We start from the raw sequence: 17,427 nt of genomic DNA, 5'->3' as shown, positions 1-17,427 counted from the left end.
CTTGAGGCTTTGTCTCAAAAAAAAAAAATTGAAAAAAACAGCCAGGCATTGTGGCGGATGCCTATAGTTCTACCTACTCAGAAGGCTGAGGCAGGAGGATCGCTTGAATCCAGGAGTTTGAGGTTGCTGTGATCTAGGCTGACACCCTGGCACTCTAGCCTAGGCAGCAGAATGAAACTCTGTTTCCATAAAAAAAAAAAAAATGCACATTAGACTTGCACTTAACACCCTCCAGTGGCTTCCCATCACATGCATAATAAAAGCCAAACTTCTTACAGACCCTTAGGCTATGCTATGATTCTGGCTGATACTACAATGTCAATTTGTTTCTTCCATCACTCACCAGCCTCCAGCTGCCTCTCTCTGTCCATCCTGGCCCCAGAAGTGCCTAGATTATCACTCTCATGCCTAATTGCCTAATTAGGACTTCCAAATAATTGGTTCCTTAAAGAGGTCCTTTTTTTTATTTTTCTTTTTTTGAGATGGCATCTCAATCTCTGCCCTGGCTAGAGTGCTGTGGCATCATACCTCACAACAACCTCAAATGATGGGCTCAAGCAATCCCCTTCTCTCAGCCTTCCAAGCAGCTGGGATGATAGGTGTCTGACACAACACCTGGCTAGTTTTTCTATTTTTAGTAGCGACAGGGTCTCACTCTTGCTCAGGATGGTTTCAAACTCCTGAACTCAGGCAGTCCACCCACTTCAGCCTCCCAGAGTGCGAGGATTACAGGTGTGAGCCACTGGACCTGGCCTAAAGAGGCCTTCTGCAGGCACCATCTATATCAACTTCTCACTCTACCTTTGTCTCTCATGTCACCAGTGTATCCCAGCACCTCCCACCATACAGAGCACATAGTAGGTGCTCAATATACAGTAGGACCACCCCTATAGTTGACTACCTCCTTAAGTTGACCTAATTTTTATAGACTGGACATGTACCCCATGTACATGTCAGTACAGTAGGCCTAGTTCCTTACGTTGACCAGCTTGTTACAGTCCCATGGGTGGCCAACTTACAGAGGTTCTACTGTATATGTTGAAGAGATAGATGAGTCAGTGAATGAACGAAGCTGGAGGTGGCTAAGACTGAAAGCGGTGTTTTAGAGAGACGGTGGTGAAAGAGGGCCACAGCAATTCTGCTCCCTCCTGGTGAAAAGTGTCACTTCTCAAATGATGACCTGGATTAAATGGCCCTAGCCATGGTTCTCTGGGCCTATGCTTCCTTACCAGGGACAGCTGCTCTCGGAGCTGGACGACCACCCGTTTGTGTGCCCCGGCGAGGGCGATGAAGTAAAACATAACGAGGCTGCAACACAAGACAGACAGGTCATGAAGAAGTTGGGCTTATTTGAAGGCCACTAGAGAAACAACGTAACACATTTTGCCTGGACCAGTTTTACTTTTGTTAGAAAAAAAAAAAAAAGAACACCCTCATTTCTCATTTCTCCCAAGTAGAGAGTGTGAAAAACAGCCAGTGGAGTTATTTATTTTTTTGCCAGTGGCAGGAGAGTCTGATGTAAGCCTTGGTTGTGAGTAAATATTAGAAGTTGTTGATGGCGAGTACAGAATGAGAGGCAGATGGTCTCTAAACCAGCTGGGCAGATAATTAACATGTGGATGATCACTGTGGAAGCTCCAGGCTTGTTTCCTCTTCTGTAAAATGGGGAAAATGTAGTAAACCCCAGTGTTTGCAAGCTTGAGATAATACTACTTTGATTAAAAGCCATTAAAAACTAGTTCATGTCTTCTGTGCGGGGCCCGGCTCTCAAATGCAGGTCGTTGAAGTTATTATCTTTGGTGAGAGGGGCCAGTGGCGTGGGGCAGGCCCCTGTGAAAAACATTAGGCAACCTCCTTTACTAAAGGAGAGTGGGTTTCCAGTCCAATATGAACGCACAAGACTAATGAAATGAGAGCCAAGTAACCAGGAGATCCTGGAAAAACTGATATCCATAACATTCTCCTGGAAGTCCCTGCAAGCTACAAAAAAACGGCCTCCACAGACACCAAAGTCAGATCAGATTAACTGCCACCAGGTGGCGCCAGCCAAACGACAGCTGGGATGAAATGATTAGGGTGAGCCGCTGGAACCCCCAGATCCTGTGAATTCCAGGCTCAGTAGCTGCACAGCTTCCCCTGAGTCATTTAATTAATCTCATCAGAGGTATCCTGCCTTTTTACAGATGCTTTTTTTTTTCTGGCCCACTTCTTGCAAGATGGTGGGGTTGTATTGTAATAACATCTATCAATACATCATAGGGTAACTGATGATTTCATGAGTTAGTACAGGTAAGGTACAATCAATTCCAGTTATTCATGGCTTGTAAGTGGTAGAGCCAGGGTTCATGGGCATGCTCCTAATCTGGTATTCATCTCTCTGTCCAGTAATCTATTTCTTTTCAATGAGCAGGTGATTTTGTGAATAATCAGTAGTGTTAACAATAGGCAACGTTTATTGAGTTTTTACAAGCCAGGCATTGGGCTAAGTGCCTTACATGTGATCTGTCTGAATCTGCTCAAAGACCCTCTGAAAGAGCGACTATTATACCCATTTTAGAGATGGGAAAGCGAGGCTCAGAGAAGCTGAGTAACTTGACAAGTTCAGCATGTTCCCCCCTCCCCACCAATTTCCCACTGGGAGGAGCCCACGTGCCTCAGGTGAAATACTTGCCAGGGTCCAGGTGCTTCTCACTCACCAGATGATCATGAAGAAAGGAACTGCAAAGGCTTCTGACGTGATGCCATGGACCAAGGATTGCAGTGAGCTGGGGAAGGTGCTCACCGTCTGGGGGATGACCTCCCAGGTGGTATTGTAGTTGGTGAATGGTCCACAGGCCTTAGAGGACGGGATGCTGCCAGGACATGGACCAAGAGGCTCAGAATGAGGTGTCCAGCACAGGTTGAATGTCTCACCTCTGAACACCCAGAACATTTTGCTAACAATGGCTTACAAAGAACTACCTGACCTTCTGGGCCTTCTGGATTATTCTAGTCAAAAATACTTGCTGTGAAATGTCATCAACTCTCTAGCCCTAATTTCCAGTTTAGTGGAAATTCAGGATGGAAGAGCAAGTTAAATGACACTACAAGAAAACAGACAAATCATAGGCAGTAGCCATAGCACAGTGGTTACAGCACCGGCCACATACACCAAGTTTGGCGGGTTCGAACCTGGCCTGGGCCAGATAAAACAACAATGACAACTGCAACACAAAAAATAGCTGGGCACTGTGGTGGGCACCTGTAGTCCCAGCTACTAGGGAGGCTGAGGCAAGAGAATCACTTAAGCCCAAGATTTTGAGGTTCCTGTGAGCTGTGATGCCACGGCACTCTACCAAGAGTGACATAGCGAGACTCTGTCTCAAAACAAAACAAAACAAAGAAAACAGACAAATCCAGGATGTGGGCATTCTATTCTCTGATCTCTTAATTTAGAATGCAGAAATTTGCCTGCACTCCTCAAAGACTGGAAGATTAAAAGAAATTAAGGAGATACAACAAATGAGAGCAATGGGTAGAACCTGATTGTTATTTTTAAAATTCAGCTATATGAGACTATTTTAAGATAATTGGAGAAATTTGGAAATGGCAGGAATGTATTAGTATTAATTTTCTCAAGTAGAATATGTTATTATGGCTACACATGAAGGAGCATGTTCTTAGGAACTGCCTACAGATGTACTTAGGAGTGAAAGGTTATGGTGCCTACAATTTAATTTCAAATGTTCATCATCCAAAAAAAAAAAAGGGCATACAGAAGAACCTCCGTAAATTGACCACCCAAAGGACTGTAACAAACCCATCAACCTACAGAGGTGGTCAACCTAAGGAACCAGGCCTACTGTGGTACTTGGGAAAGTGAGGCTCCATGAAAAACAGTCGGTACGTACATGGGGTGCGTGTCTGGTCTATGAAACTTAGGTCAACCTAAGGAGGCGGTCAGTGTAGGAAGGCGGTCATCTATGGAGGGTCTACTGTATATGTTATATATAACACATAATCAATCCTCCAAGTCTGCAGGTACTGCATCAGCAGATTCAACCAATCTTAGATGAAAAATATTAGAAAAGGCTTGGCACCCGTAGCACAGTGCTTACAGTGCCAGCCACATAACACCAAGGGAGCCAGTTCGAACCTGACCCAGGCCAGCTAAATGACAATGACAACTGCCACAAAAAATAGCCGGACATTCTGGTGGGTGCCTGTAGTCCCAGCTACCTGGGAGGCTGAGGCAAGAGACTCCCTTAAGCCTAAGAGTTGGAGGTTGCTGTGATGTCATGGCACTCTACCGAAGGCAACATAGTGAGACTCTCTCTCAAAAAAACAAAAAAAAATTAGAAAAAATGAAAACCTATTAAAAAACACCAATACAACAATAAAAATTACAAATAAAAACCAGTAGTATAACAACTATAGAGATTTACATTGTTACATTAGGTGTTACAAATAATCTAGAGATGATTTAAAGTATATAAAAGGATGTGCATAAATTATATGCAAATACTCTGCCATTTTATGTCAGAAACTTGAGCCTCTGGAGTTTGGTATGTGCGAGGATGTTTTGGAACCAGTTCCCTAAGGATATTGAGGGACAACTACGTAGCAAAATGTGAACAGGATGTCCTGTTAAAGAGTATATGAGTTTCACTGTTGCTGTTTTTTTCAAGTTTATTTTCAAGTTTTTGAAAATAAAAAACAGTAAAAAAAAGAAAATTACAATGGAAAAACACTAAAATTAAGACCTGAAAGAATTGCCTGAATCCACATCCCAAAGGTTTATGTTTAAGATTTTCCATTGCAACCCTACTTATACGTAGAGATAAAAATAAATTCCTAGAATTAAGCTAAATATAGTTTAAGGAAATAGATGAAGAATTTATAGTCCTTCATACCGTGGAATTCTAAAGGACTACTGAGAGAGAAAAGAGAGAGAAATGAGGAGATGGGTGTCTCCCAGGAAAAAACTAAGTACTGTAGGCTCCGTACCTGTAGCTCAGTGGCTAGGGTGACAGCCACATACACTGGAGCTGGCGGGTTCGAATCCAGACCAGGCCTGCCAAACAACAATGACAACTACAACCAAAAAATAGCCAGGCGTTGTGGTGGGAGCCTGTAGTCCCAGCTACTGGGGAGGCTGAGGCAAGAGAATAGAGTTAGAGGTTGCTGGGCAGCACCTGTGGCTCAGTGGGTAAGACACCAGCCCCATCTACTGAGGGTAGCAGGTTTGAACCCCACCCCAGCCAAACTGCAGCAAAAAAAAATAGCTGGGTGTTGTGGCGGGCACCTGTAGTTCCAGATACTCAGAGGCTGAAGCAAGAGAATTGCCTGAGCCCAAGAACTTCAGGTTGCTGTGAGCTGTGACGCCACATCACTCTACTGAGGGCGACATAGTGAGACTCTGTCTCTAAAAAAAAACTAAGTAGTTGACAAATAGAATTAAAAAATGAATTTTCATCATATTTTCTTTTATAAATTTTGAATTTTTGCTATGTGAATGCATTCCTTATTTTATTATTTTGTTTTTTGAGACAGAATCCAAGCTGTCCCACTGGGTAGAGTACTATGGTGTCATAGCTCACAGCAACCTCCAACTCTTGGGCTCAAGAGATCTTCTTGCCTCAGTTTTTCTATTTTTAGTAGAGACAGGGTCTTGCTTTTAGCTCAGGCTGTGTGTCCCATCTCAGTCCTTATTTTAAAGAAATCAGAGTTGTCTGGGTAAGGTGGATCATGCCTGTAATCCTTGCACTCTGGGAGGCTGAGGTGGGTGGATTACTTGAGCTCACGAGTTCGAGGCTTGCCTGAGCAAGAGCAAGACCCTGTCTCTAAAATATAGAAAAATTATCTGGGCTTTATGGTGGGCACCTATAGTCCCAGCTACTTGGAAGGCTAAGGCATGAGGATCGCTTGAACCTAGGAGTTTGAGGTTGTAGTGAGCTATGATGATGCCACTGCACTCTAGCCCAGGAAACAGTGATACCCAAGTAGAAGTAGACCAAGACATTCCAGCCATGAGGGACTTGTCAATCTCTGCAGGTAGAACACCATGAGAAAAGCCAATAAAGTAAGCAATGGACTCTTTAACATAATAGAGGAACAGGTCAAGAGGCCAGGAAATGTTCTAGAAAACAAAGCCATATTTACCGTGACATGCTGATTGTCAGAGGTATTATTGCCAAACACAGCCCGATCAACAATACCAACAGGAAGAAGAAATTAGAATTGGACGCTCTGAACTGCCTGGGGGAGGGTCTGCAGGTATAAAGAAGACTCAGCTAAGGGAAGAAAAGGAAAGAAATACATTAAGACCAGTAAGTACAGCTTCCACAAAGTGAAATCAGCATGTTCATGTATTACGGCGAGAACATAAATTGGTCTAACCTTTCTAGAGAGTAGTCCCGCAATATAAATCAAAAAGAAAAAAATGTTTAATCCAGACTATAATTATGGGGAATTCATGCTGATGAAATAGAAAGGAAAACGAGCAGAAACATCTGAGAGGTTGTTTCCTGCCGCAGTCACTAGTAACAGGGAATAACCAGAAGCAATCCAAATAGCTACTGGTAGGGATTCAGCAGGTTAAAGTCAAGGTGAAGCATGGTGGTCATGCCTATAATCCCAATATTTTGAGGAGGCAGAAGGATTGCTTGAGGATGGGCATTTGAGAACAGCCCGGGGAACATAGTCAGAGCCTATCTCTACACACACACACACAAATTTTTTTTTTTTGAGACAGAGTCTCAAGCTGTTGCCCTGGGTAGAGTGCCATGGCATCATCATAGCTCATAGCAACCTTCAACTCTTGGGCTCAAGTGATCCTCTTGCCTCAGTTTTTTCTATTTTTAGAAAAAAAGAGGTCTCGATTTTTGCTCAGGCTGGTCTTGAACTTGTGAGCTCAAGCTATCCACCTGCCTTGGCCTCCCAGAGTGATAAGATTACAGGCATGAACCACCATGCCCAGCTTTCTAAAAAAAAATATTTGTTTTAAATTAGCCAAGCACGGTGACACATGCTTGCAGTCCCAGCTACTACAGAGGCAGAGGTGGGAGAATCCCTTGAGCCCAGAAATTTGGGCTCATAGCAGTGAGCTATGATGATATAACTGTACTCCAGCCTGAGCAAGAGAGTGAGAACCTAAAAGAGAAAAAATAGGCCGGGCAAGGTGGCTCATGACTGCAATCCTGGCACTCTGGGAGGCTGAGATGGGTGATTACTTGAGCTCAAGAGTTTGAGACCAGCCTGAGCAAGAGTGAGACCGCATCTCTAAAAAATCAAGAAAAAATAAAAAATAGGACCTCCATACAATGGAACACCATACAGCCCCAAGGAAGGATGAGAGACAGTTTTACGTGCTTGTGTGGCTGTGAAATGCTAATGGTAGATTGCAGAACTCTGTATAGTATGAGCATTTACGTTTTTAAAAAATGTATTCTTTTTTTTTTTTTTTTTTTGAGACAGAGCCTCAAGCTGTCCCCCTGGGTAGAGTGCTGTGGCATTACAGCTCACAGCACCCTCCAACTCCTGGGCTCAAGCGAGTCTCCTGCCTCTGCCTCCCAAGTAGCTGGGACCACAGGCGCCCGCCACAGCGCCTGGCTATTTTTTTGGTTGCAGCTGTCATTGTTGTTTGGCGGGTCCGGGCTGGGGACTCGAACCCGCCACCCTAGGTGTACGTGGCTGGCGCCTTAGCCGGTTGAGCTATAGGCGCCGAGCCTAAAAAATGTATTCTTTAGCAGAGCACGGTGCCTCATACCTGTAATCCTAGCACTCTGGGAGGCCGAGGTGGGCAGATTGCTTGAGCTCAAGAGTTTAAGACCAGCCTGAGCAAGAGCAAGACCCCTTCTCTACTAAAAAAAAAATGGAAAAACCGAGGCAAGAGGAACTCTTGAGCCTAAGAGTTTGAGGTTGCTGTGAGCTATGATGATGCCATGGCACTCTACCCAGGGCCACAGAGAGAGAGGCTGTCTCCAAAAAGAACTTTATTCTTTATAGGAGTTTAAATCTGTATAAATGGGTCTTCCCTAATATAGGGTGTCCATGAAATTTAGTTCATTATAATTTAAAATAGTTGTCTGGCTTGGCGCCTGTAGCTCAGTGGTGAGGGCACCAAAGGTGGTGGGTTCGAATCCAGCCCTGACCTGCCAAACAGCAATGACAACTACAACCAAAATATAGTTGGGCTCTGTGGCAGGCACCTGTAGTCCCAGCTACTTGGGAGGCTGAGGCAAGAGAATCACTTAAGCCCAAGAATTTGAGGTTGCTGCGAGCAGTGATGCCATGGCACTCTACCGAGGCTGACAAAGTGAGACTCTGTCTCAAAAAAAAAAAAAAGGCTGTCTATTTTAAATTGTGCATGTACTTTATGGACACCCTGTATACCAAATTAAGAGGTATTTTGCTTGAATGGTTTACAAGTACAGATATTTTTCCATATACTAAAAATACATATTTCCGGGCGGCACCTGTGGCTCAGTAAGTGGGGTGCTGGCCCCATATATGGAGAGTGGCAAGTTCAAACCTGGCCCCAGGCAAACTGCAACCAAGAAAAAAAATACATATTTCCACTGAGGGAATGACTGTGTGAAGGCAGTATCAGGTGGAGAGGAGGAGAAGAGCACAGTAACAGCACACAATTTCTCAATATTTTAAAAAGTTGTATTTCTGGGAAGGGCATTAACCGAGGCCAGAACATACTGTGACGCAGAAGACATTGAGTAGCAGGGACACTTGGTACCCTGCTTGGGGGCAGCTGGCTGGCAGGACAGGCCTGGCGTGAGTGTCCCGAGTGAGCACTGTCATCAGCCCACGCTGTCTTTACTCTGATAACACTGGGAGACCACAGGCTAACCAATATTTTCTGCAAAGGAGGAAAAAGTTCCTATGAGCTTTCTTTCTTTTTTTTTTTCTTCTAACAGGTGAAATGGAACCTATGAGCTTTCTTACATCACTTTCTCCTTGGACAACTTTATCCAATTGAAGTTTACAAATGAAACCATTAGACCATTCTCCAAAGGCCAAAACATCTGGGTAGAGAAATTCTGGTCCAGTTCAAGTCCTTGCTTACTGGATTAAGAGGTTGGGCTCTGGAGCGAGATAAACCTGGGTTCAAATCCTAGGAGTCACTTATAAGCAGTATGACCTTGGACCAGTTACTTAACCTCTCTGAACTTCCACTTCCTAATGTTTTTTTAACTCTTCACAGGGAGAATGTAAGCTCTGCATGATAATCTACATAAAATGGGGGCAGAATGGGGAAATATGGTATTGTTATCGAATCTGCTATTGTTGCCATATCATGATTATTAACATTATTATTATTTTCATTTCTTGAATTTTCAGGGTGAGGCATAATAAGTAATCAATAACACAGGATACTTCTGGAAGAAGGTACAGAAGTAACTATGTATGTATCTGCATTATTTAAATGCTTACTAGTGAAAATGTATTGCCTCTCGATAATAAAGAGGAAAGAACTTAGGTTAAAAGCCCAGATGAGCCATTCATCTTCAAGGCCAAGTTCATACATTAAAGCACTTAGTTCTGGCACAATGCCTAAGAGCTATGGGCTGTTTCAAGGGCCTACCAAATCACTGAGACCTGAAAATAAATGCATTGGCTCCAAAACCCAAACAGAAAATTACAAAAGAGAAATTAACAAATGTTTCTTTAAATGCCACTGTGACGTAACTATTTTAGACAGTTATATAAAAAAGAAAACAACATTTATATCACAGGATCAAAACAATTCTTAATGAAACACAAAATTATAAAAACATGAAAAAATCATTAAGAATCTTTCCAGGATAAAAAATATGTTTTGAATAAGGGATGCAATTTTTTTCTTTTTTTTTTTTTTGGCCAGGGCCGGGTTGGAACCCGCCACCTCTGGTATATAGGGCTGGCGCTCTACTCCTTTGAGCCACAGGCACCGCCCACAGGATGCAATTTTAACATGTCTTGCGGGATGTGGGGTAGGTTCCAAACATAAAGGTGAAGAATGATCCAGAATCTGACCTCCCACTTTCCCCTTCTCCTTACCTCTTTCACATAAAAGATGATAATGAATTTCAAGGTTGCAATAGCAGGAAGAAGAGGTGAGAAAAAGGCCCCAATCCAGCAAATGGTTTGCCCATAAACGATCCCCAGGACATTATCAGGAATGGCAAACTCCTGCTGCCCCCAGCACTGAATCAGCTTCCACGAGGAACAGTAGGTCACCAGGAGCCTGGAAACAAATCAGACAATTACTTTGTTGTTTTTTTTTTTGAGACAGACTCTCACTCTGTCACCCTTGGTAGAGTGCCATGGCTCACAGCAACCTCAAACTCTTGGGCTTAAGCAATCCTCCTGCCTCAGCCTCCTGAGTAGCTGGGACTACAGGTGCCCACCTCAATGCCCAGCTAGTTTTTCTATTTTTAGTAAAGACAGGGTCTCACTCTTGCTCAGGCTGATCTCAAACTCCTGAGCTCAACCAATCCACCTGCCTTGGTCTCCCAGAGTGCCAGGTTACAGGTGTGAGCCACTGCACCCAACCCAGACAATTTTTTACCCGGGCTCCCAGTGTCTGCCAACAGGAGACACTGAACCGCATCCACAAAATCAGGGCCACTTCCATGCGTGTTTCTCATGGAAAGTGCATATGTCTTAAAGACGTAAACTATAGTGAACTCTGGACTCACTCGGAGTCCAGGTCTGAGACCCACAGCTCAGTACAAGTTCTTTGACTTCTTCATGTTTCTCATCAGGCACGTGGAGGGCAGGATTACAATACAACCTACCTTACAGGGTTGTGGTGGGAATAAATGACAAGGGAGGCCTCTTCACCCTGGACTCCAGGCTTGCTATTTATGACAAAAAGTACCCTGCATCTGCATGGAAAGTGGCTTACGAGGGCCCTCCACCTAGCAATGCCACCTCCCAGAGTCCCAGAAGCTTCCTTCAGAAGTCCTATGGCAAGGGGACTTACATATAAGGTGTAAGACAGACATACATAGGTGTTCACTGGCATTGGCATAGATCAGCAAAAATACCAGAGGCAACCTGAGTGCCCATCAGTAGGGACTTGATTGATAAATAACTATAGATTATACAGTCTTTAAAATGAATGAGGAGGCCAAGTGAGGTGGCCTGTAACCCTAGCACTCTGAGAGGCTGAAGTGGGAAGATCCACTGGGGTCAAGAGTTCAAGGCCTAGTGTGGTGCCCATATAGCACAGTAGTTATGGTGTTGGCCACATATACCGAGGCTGGTTCAATATATCATAGGGTAACTGATGATTTCATGAGTTAGTACAGGTAAGGTACAATCAATTCCAGTTATTCATGGCTTGTAAGTGGTAGAGCCAGGGTTCATGGGCATGCTCCTAATCTGGTATTCATCTCTCTGTCCAGTAAGGTTCAAACCAGCCTGGGCCAGCTAAACAACAATGGCAACTGCAACAAAAAAAATAGTTGGGCGTAGTCCCAGCTACTTGGGAGGTTAAGGCAAGAGAATCGCTTAAGCCCAAGAGTTGGAGGTTGCTGTGAGCTATGACGCCATAGCACACTACCAAGGGTGGCATAGTGAGACTCTGTCTCCAAAAGAAAAAAGAGTTTAAGGCCACCCTGAGCAAGAGAGAGACCCCATCTCTACCAAAAATAGAAAAATGAGCTGGGGATTGTGGCAGGTGCCAGAAGTCCCAGCTACGTGGGAGGGTGAGGTAGAGGGATCGCTTGAACCCAAGAGTTTGAGGTTGCTGTGATCAAGGCTAATGTCAGGGCACTCTAGCCTGGGCCAATAGAGTGAGACTGTGTCTCAAAACAAAACAAAACAAATTAAATGCAAGAGGAAGATCTCTGTGTCCTGACATGAAAGTTTGTTCATGATATTTTTTTGTAGAAAAAAAAGAAAGTATACCACGACTGAATGTGGATGCTCTGTTGGCCCTATTTAGTGAGGGGAGAGCAAGAATATTTGCAATAAGATGGTGTTTTTATCTTGAAGGGCTGCTGGATCTATCCCAAAGTGTTAACAGTGGCTACCTCTGAGGAGTAGCATGGTATTGAGGAATTAGGAGATAGGAGATGTAGTCATAAATGAGAACGCCCACTGTTCTCCAGACTTCTGTATTTATTTAAATTCTAAATATGTTAATTTTAAATAAGCACATAATCACATCATATTGCATAATTTTTAAAAAGAACACTTTTTTTTCTTCATGTTTATTTTTATGGGCTAGCCCTTGGTCCTCCATGTGGAATATATGCGTGGGCAGGGGAAAAGTGGTTAAATGAAGTTTCACTCAAGACTCCAGGCGGGTAGGCACGGTGGCTCATGCCTGTAACCCTAGCAATCTGGGAGGCTGAGGCAGGTGGATTGCTTGAGCTCAGGAGTTCAAAACCATTCTGAGCAAGAGCAAGACCCTGTCTTTACTAAAAACAGAAAAACTAGTTGGGCACGGTGGTAAGTACCTATAGTCCCAGCTACTCAGGAGGCTGAGGCAGGAGGATCACTTGAGTCCAAGAGTTTGAGATTACAGTGAGCTGTGATCCCACAGCACTCTACCCAGGGCAACATTGTGAGAATCTATCTCAACAAAAAAAAGAGGTGGTACCTGTAGCTCAGTGGGTAGGGTGTCAGCCACTGAGGCTGGAGGGTTCGAACCCAGCCTGGGCCAGCTAAAATCAACAATGACAACTGAAACAAACAAATAAAAATAGCCGGGCATTGTGGCAGGCGCCTGTAGTCTAGCTACTTGGGAGGCTGAGACCAGAGAATCGCTTCAGCCCAAGAGTTTGAGATTTCTGTAAGCTATGATTTCACAGCACTCTAATGTGGGCAACATAGTAAGACTCTGTCTCAAAAAAAAAAGACTCAAAGGAGAAGAGAATAACAGAAGTGACACAGGAAAGGCCCTCTTGATGGTGACAGTGATGTTTTGCTGAGTTCTGCACCATGGTGTTCTCAGTGCTTTCACCTCTGTTAATTGTCTCATTTACTCCTCACCACATGGCTATCCCGATTCTACAGGTGAGAATAGGCACAGAGCTTAAATAACCTGAGGAAGGTCCCGTGACCAGCAAGGTGCAGGGAGAGGCCTTGAACCCAGATCAGGAGATGTGGCATACACTGCCACCTGGGGGTCTACTCTGACAGTGCCCTTGGCTATGCTGATGGCAGAAAGTCATCCTCAGTAAATCCTCCTGGACACCGGTGTTGTTTATAACACTTCTACTCTCCAGCTGGGCATGGTGGCTCACGCCTATCATACTAGCACGCTGAGAGGCCAAGGTGGGAGGATCAGTTGAGCGCAGAAGTTCAAGACCAGCCTGAGCAAGAGCAAGACCCCTGTCTCTACTGAAAATAGAAAAGTTACCCAGGCACCTGTAGTCCCAGCTGCTCAGAAGGCTGAGGCAAGAGGATTTCTCAAACCCAGAAGTTTGAGGTTACTGTGAATTAGGCTGAGACCACAGCATGCTAGTCCAGGCAACATAGTGAGACTCTAGTCTCAAAAAAAACCAGATTTCCACTTTCCTTGCCACCTTCAGACAGGCAACTAATAGACCCTGAGGGTGATGGCCTGGAACTGTCTGCAAGTCACCAGCTGTCAGTGGTTCCCAGGGAGTCATCCATCACTTTCTGCGGAGAGGCTGCAAGGGGGACCACCAGTTGTGTGTGTTAGGGGGAGGGGATAGGTATAAGAGGGACACTGCTCACACTTACTTTCTGGGAAAATCCACAAAAAGCGTCACAGCCAAGATAATGATGAAGTCGAAGATCATCAGCTTGTACATTTCCTGCCCAACTTGGGTCTCCCAGCACTGAATCCAAAGAGAAGGAGGGAGAGTGAGAGGTCCTATCAGAGGTAGAGAAAGCTCCCAGGGTCCTTACACTCGCCCTTCTGTCTCCATCCCTGCTGATCCTGCATCAGCTGACATGACATGCCTCTGAAGCTTCAGAACAGACTAGTTTCCAAGCCCTTAAAAGCACCTGGCATGGTGCCAGATGCTGCTTCACACCTGTTCTCTTGACCGCAACACTGGACCCCAGAACGACCTGCCCAGCCAGACACCCCCCGCGCCAGCCCCACAGCTCACTGGGTAGAGTTTCTGGTTGTAGCCACAGAGTTCACATGTGCTGTTCTCACAGGACGTGATCTTGGAGCCCAGAGTGAACACCAGCACACAGATGGTGGCCAGCCGCATAAAGACACACCTTCAGGGAAGAGAAGGAGGACAGGGGATGGGTAAGGAGGCCTCAGGGCAGGCAGGACTTGGGAACTGGGGGTAAGGAATGCAGGAGCTGCCTTTCTTAAAATCAAACCCACAAATGGGTTCAGAATCTGATGAGGGAAGTTCTGAAGATTGATGGTGGTGATTCTTTCCTTATTTTTAATTCTTTTACTTATAATATTTAAAAAATAAGGCTCAGCGTCTGTAGCTCAGCAGCTAGGGCACCAGCCACATACACCGGAGCTGGTGGGTTCAAATCCAGTCTGGGCCTGCCACACAACAATAACTACAACCAAAAAATAGCCGGGTGTTGTGCCAGGCACCTGTAGTCCCAGCTACTCAGGAGGCTGAGGCAAGAGAATCGCTTAAGCCCAAGAGTTGGAGGTTTCTGTGAGCTGTGACACCACAGCACTCTACCAAGGGTGACAAAGTGAGATTCTGTCTCAAAAAAATAAAATAAATGAGTTTTCAAATCCTGAGTTCTGCAGAGGGACCCTGACTGGTTGGTTCTTGGATTTCTGAGGAGGAGGCACAACCTGGTGCCCATGAGGGTAACCCTGAGAGTACAGTCCCCTGCACAGTCCGTACTGGCAGAGGGCTATGGCTGCTGGCACTTCTTTCCTTTCCTTTCTTTCTTTCTTTCTTTCTTTTTTTTTTTTTTAAGACAGAGTCTCTCTCTGCTACCCTGAATAGAGTGCCCTGGCCTCACTGCTCACAGCAACCTCAAACTCTTAGGCTCAAGCAATCCTCTTAGCTCAGCCTCCAGAAGTAGCTAGGACTACAGGTGCCCTCCACCACACCTGGCTAGTTTTTCTACTTTTTTTTTTAGACAAAGTCACACTATGTCATCCTCAGTGGAGTGCCGTGGCGTCACAGCTCACAGCAACCCCAAACTCTTGGGCTTAAGTGATTCTCTTGCCTCAGCCTCCTGAGTAGCTGGGACTATAGGTGCCCACCACAATACCTGGCTATTTTTGTTGTTGTTGTTATAGTTGTCATTGTGGTTTAGCTGGCCCGGGCTGGGTTCAAACCCACCACCCTTGGTGTATGTGGCTGGCGTTGTAACTACTATGCTATGGGCGCCGAGCCTAGTTTTTCTACTTTTAATAGAGATGTGGTCTCACTCTTGCTCACGCTGGTCTCATACTCCTGAGCTCAGGTGATCTACCGGCCTCAGCCTCCCAGAGTGCTAGGATTATAGGAGTGAGCCACCACCCTGACCCATGGTGGTGATTCTTGCACCACACTGAGAATGTACCTAATCCTACTGACTTGTACACTTAAAGTGGTTAAAATTATGTTTTACTACAATTTTTAAAAAAGGATCAGGAAGCTGAGAACTCCTAGTTCTGTGATAACACTACTCTTCCCTAAAAAGAACGACCTGAATCTTTCACGTACCAGCTTTGAGGGGCATCTGATATACTGAGAAGTGAGAAAGGGATGCTGTAGGGCATCACGTAGATAGGATCCTATTTTTAGAAGACAGCTAGACATGTGTGAATATTTATTGGCAAGAACACCCGGGCCATGAAGAGGGAGGCACATCAGCTGTTCCCATGGATTCAAGAGAGGTGAGCAGAGAGGGAAAGTTATTTTTTTATTTTTTTTTTTTTTGAGACAGAGCCTCAAGCTGTTGCTCTGGGTAGAGTGCTGTGGCATTACAACTCACAGCAACCTCCAACTCCTGGGCTTAAGTGATGCTCTTGCCTCAGCCTCCCAAATAGCTGGGACTACAAGTACCCACCATAACGCCCGGCTATTTTTTGGTTGTGGTTGTCATTGTTGTTTGGTGGGCCCAGACTGGATTCAAACCTGCCAGCTCTCCTGTATGTGGCTAGTGCCATAGTCGCTTGAGCTACAGGCACTGAGCCAGAAAGTTATTTTTTAAAGATGGTTTTCTATTGTTTGGTTTATATTAAAAACTAGGTAGAAACATCAAAAAATGGAAAAGTTTAACTCACAACCATCTGCCCGTGCTTATTACTAAGTCTGTGCCCCCTGATGTGACCTCAAGTAGAAAGGGCATCACACACTCCTGATGAGGTTTCCATAACTAAGAAATGAAATGGAATCTAATAAAAACTGATTCTGCACTGTAGTTTACAAAAACTATGGGTATGGAAAAATAAATTAAACACACCCCAAGAAAACAATGAATGAAATCCAGGATAGGAGGTATGTCACAGGATAAATGACAGTTTCCCTCACAGACCAACGGCATCACAAAAGGGGAGGGAAAATTCTTACAACGATAAAAAGGATTTAAGTGACATAACAACCAAACACAGAAGGCGGATCTAGTTTCTGGTCTGACTTGAACAAATCAACCACAAAAAGCCATCTGCCATCCCACCAGGCCACCAGGGAGATTGACTCAATTTGACCAGGTGTGATGATGGTTATACAGTAGAACCTCCAGAGCTGACCACCTCCCTGTGTTGGCCTAATTTTTACAGAGTGGACAGGCACCACGTGTACGTATCAGTAGAGTAGGCCTAGTTCCTGATGTTGACCACCTCCATATGTTGACCAGGTTTTTTGGGGTTTTTTTGAGACAGATTCTCGATTTGTCGTCGGTAGAGTGCCATGGCATCCCAGCTCACAGCAACCTCCAACTCTTGGGCTTAGGCGATTCTCTGTCTCAGCCTCCTGAGTAGCTGGGACTACAGGTGCCCGCCACAATACCTGGCTATTTTTGTTGTTGTTGCAGTTTGGCCGGGGCCGGGTTTGAACCTGCCACCCTCAGTATATGGGGCTGGCACCTTACTCACTGAGCCACAGGTGCCGCCTAGGGTTGACCAGGTTTTTAGAGTCCGTTGGTGGTCAACTTACAGAGGTTCTACTGTATTTTTTTAAAAATCCCTTATTATCTCAGAGATATACTGAAGTGTTTACAGGTAAAATGACATGTTGCCTGAGATGTCCTTAAAACAATCTAGCAAAAGTGGGAGTGGGGGATGGATAAAACAAGGTTAGCAAAATGTCGAGAATGGTTAATGCTACGTGATAGACACATGGGAGTCTGTTATACTATTTTTTCCTTTGAAAATTTCCAAAATAAAAAACATTAAAAAGTAAGATGCAGGCTGGGTGCAATAGCTCACTCCTGTAATCCTAGCCCTCTGGGAGGTCGAGGTGGGTGGATTGCCTGAACTCAGGAGTTCAAGAGCAACCTGAGCAAGAGTGAGACCTTGTCTCTACAAATAGGGAAAAAAAAAAA

The 17,427-nt window shown here is 44.8% G+C and overlaps 1 protein-coding gene across 1 annotated transcript in view; it reads right to left on the bottom strand.

Moving 5' to 3' along the window:
- TMC7 (transmembrane channel like 7) overlaps nt 1–17,427 on the bottom strand; it is a 51,247-nt gene that overhangs the window by 987 nt on the left and 32,833 nt on the right. Inside the window, exons 10-15 of the mRNA XM_012805672.2 lie at nt 14,070–14,187; nt 13,696–13,793; nt 10,033–10,219; nt 6,142–6,272; nt 2,697–2,852; nt 1,230–1,308 (exon numbers count right to left, since the gene is read on the bottom strand). Coding sequence (XP_012661126.1) covers nt 1,230–1,308; nt 2,697–2,852; nt 6,142–6,272; nt 10,033–10,219; nt 13,696–13,793; nt 14,070–14,187 — 769 coding nt within the window. The remainder of the gene's footprint in view (nt 1–1,229; nt 1,309–2,696; nt 2,853–6,141; nt 6,273–10,032; nt 10,220–13,695; nt 13,794–14,069; nt 14,188–17,427) is intronic.

The sequence above is a fragment of the Otolemur garnettii genome, unplaced genomic scaffold, assembly GCF_000181295.1.
Source record: "Otolemur garnettii isolate 467f Iridium unplaced genomic scaffold, OtoGar3 scaffold00044, whole genome shotgun sequence".
NCBI classification, from domain to species: Eukaryota; Metazoa; Chordata; class Mammalia; order Primates; family Galagidae; genus Otolemur; species Otolemur garnettii.
Note: the sequence above shows the minus strand (reverse complement) of the source record. Positions and strands in the feature narration are given on the sequence as shown.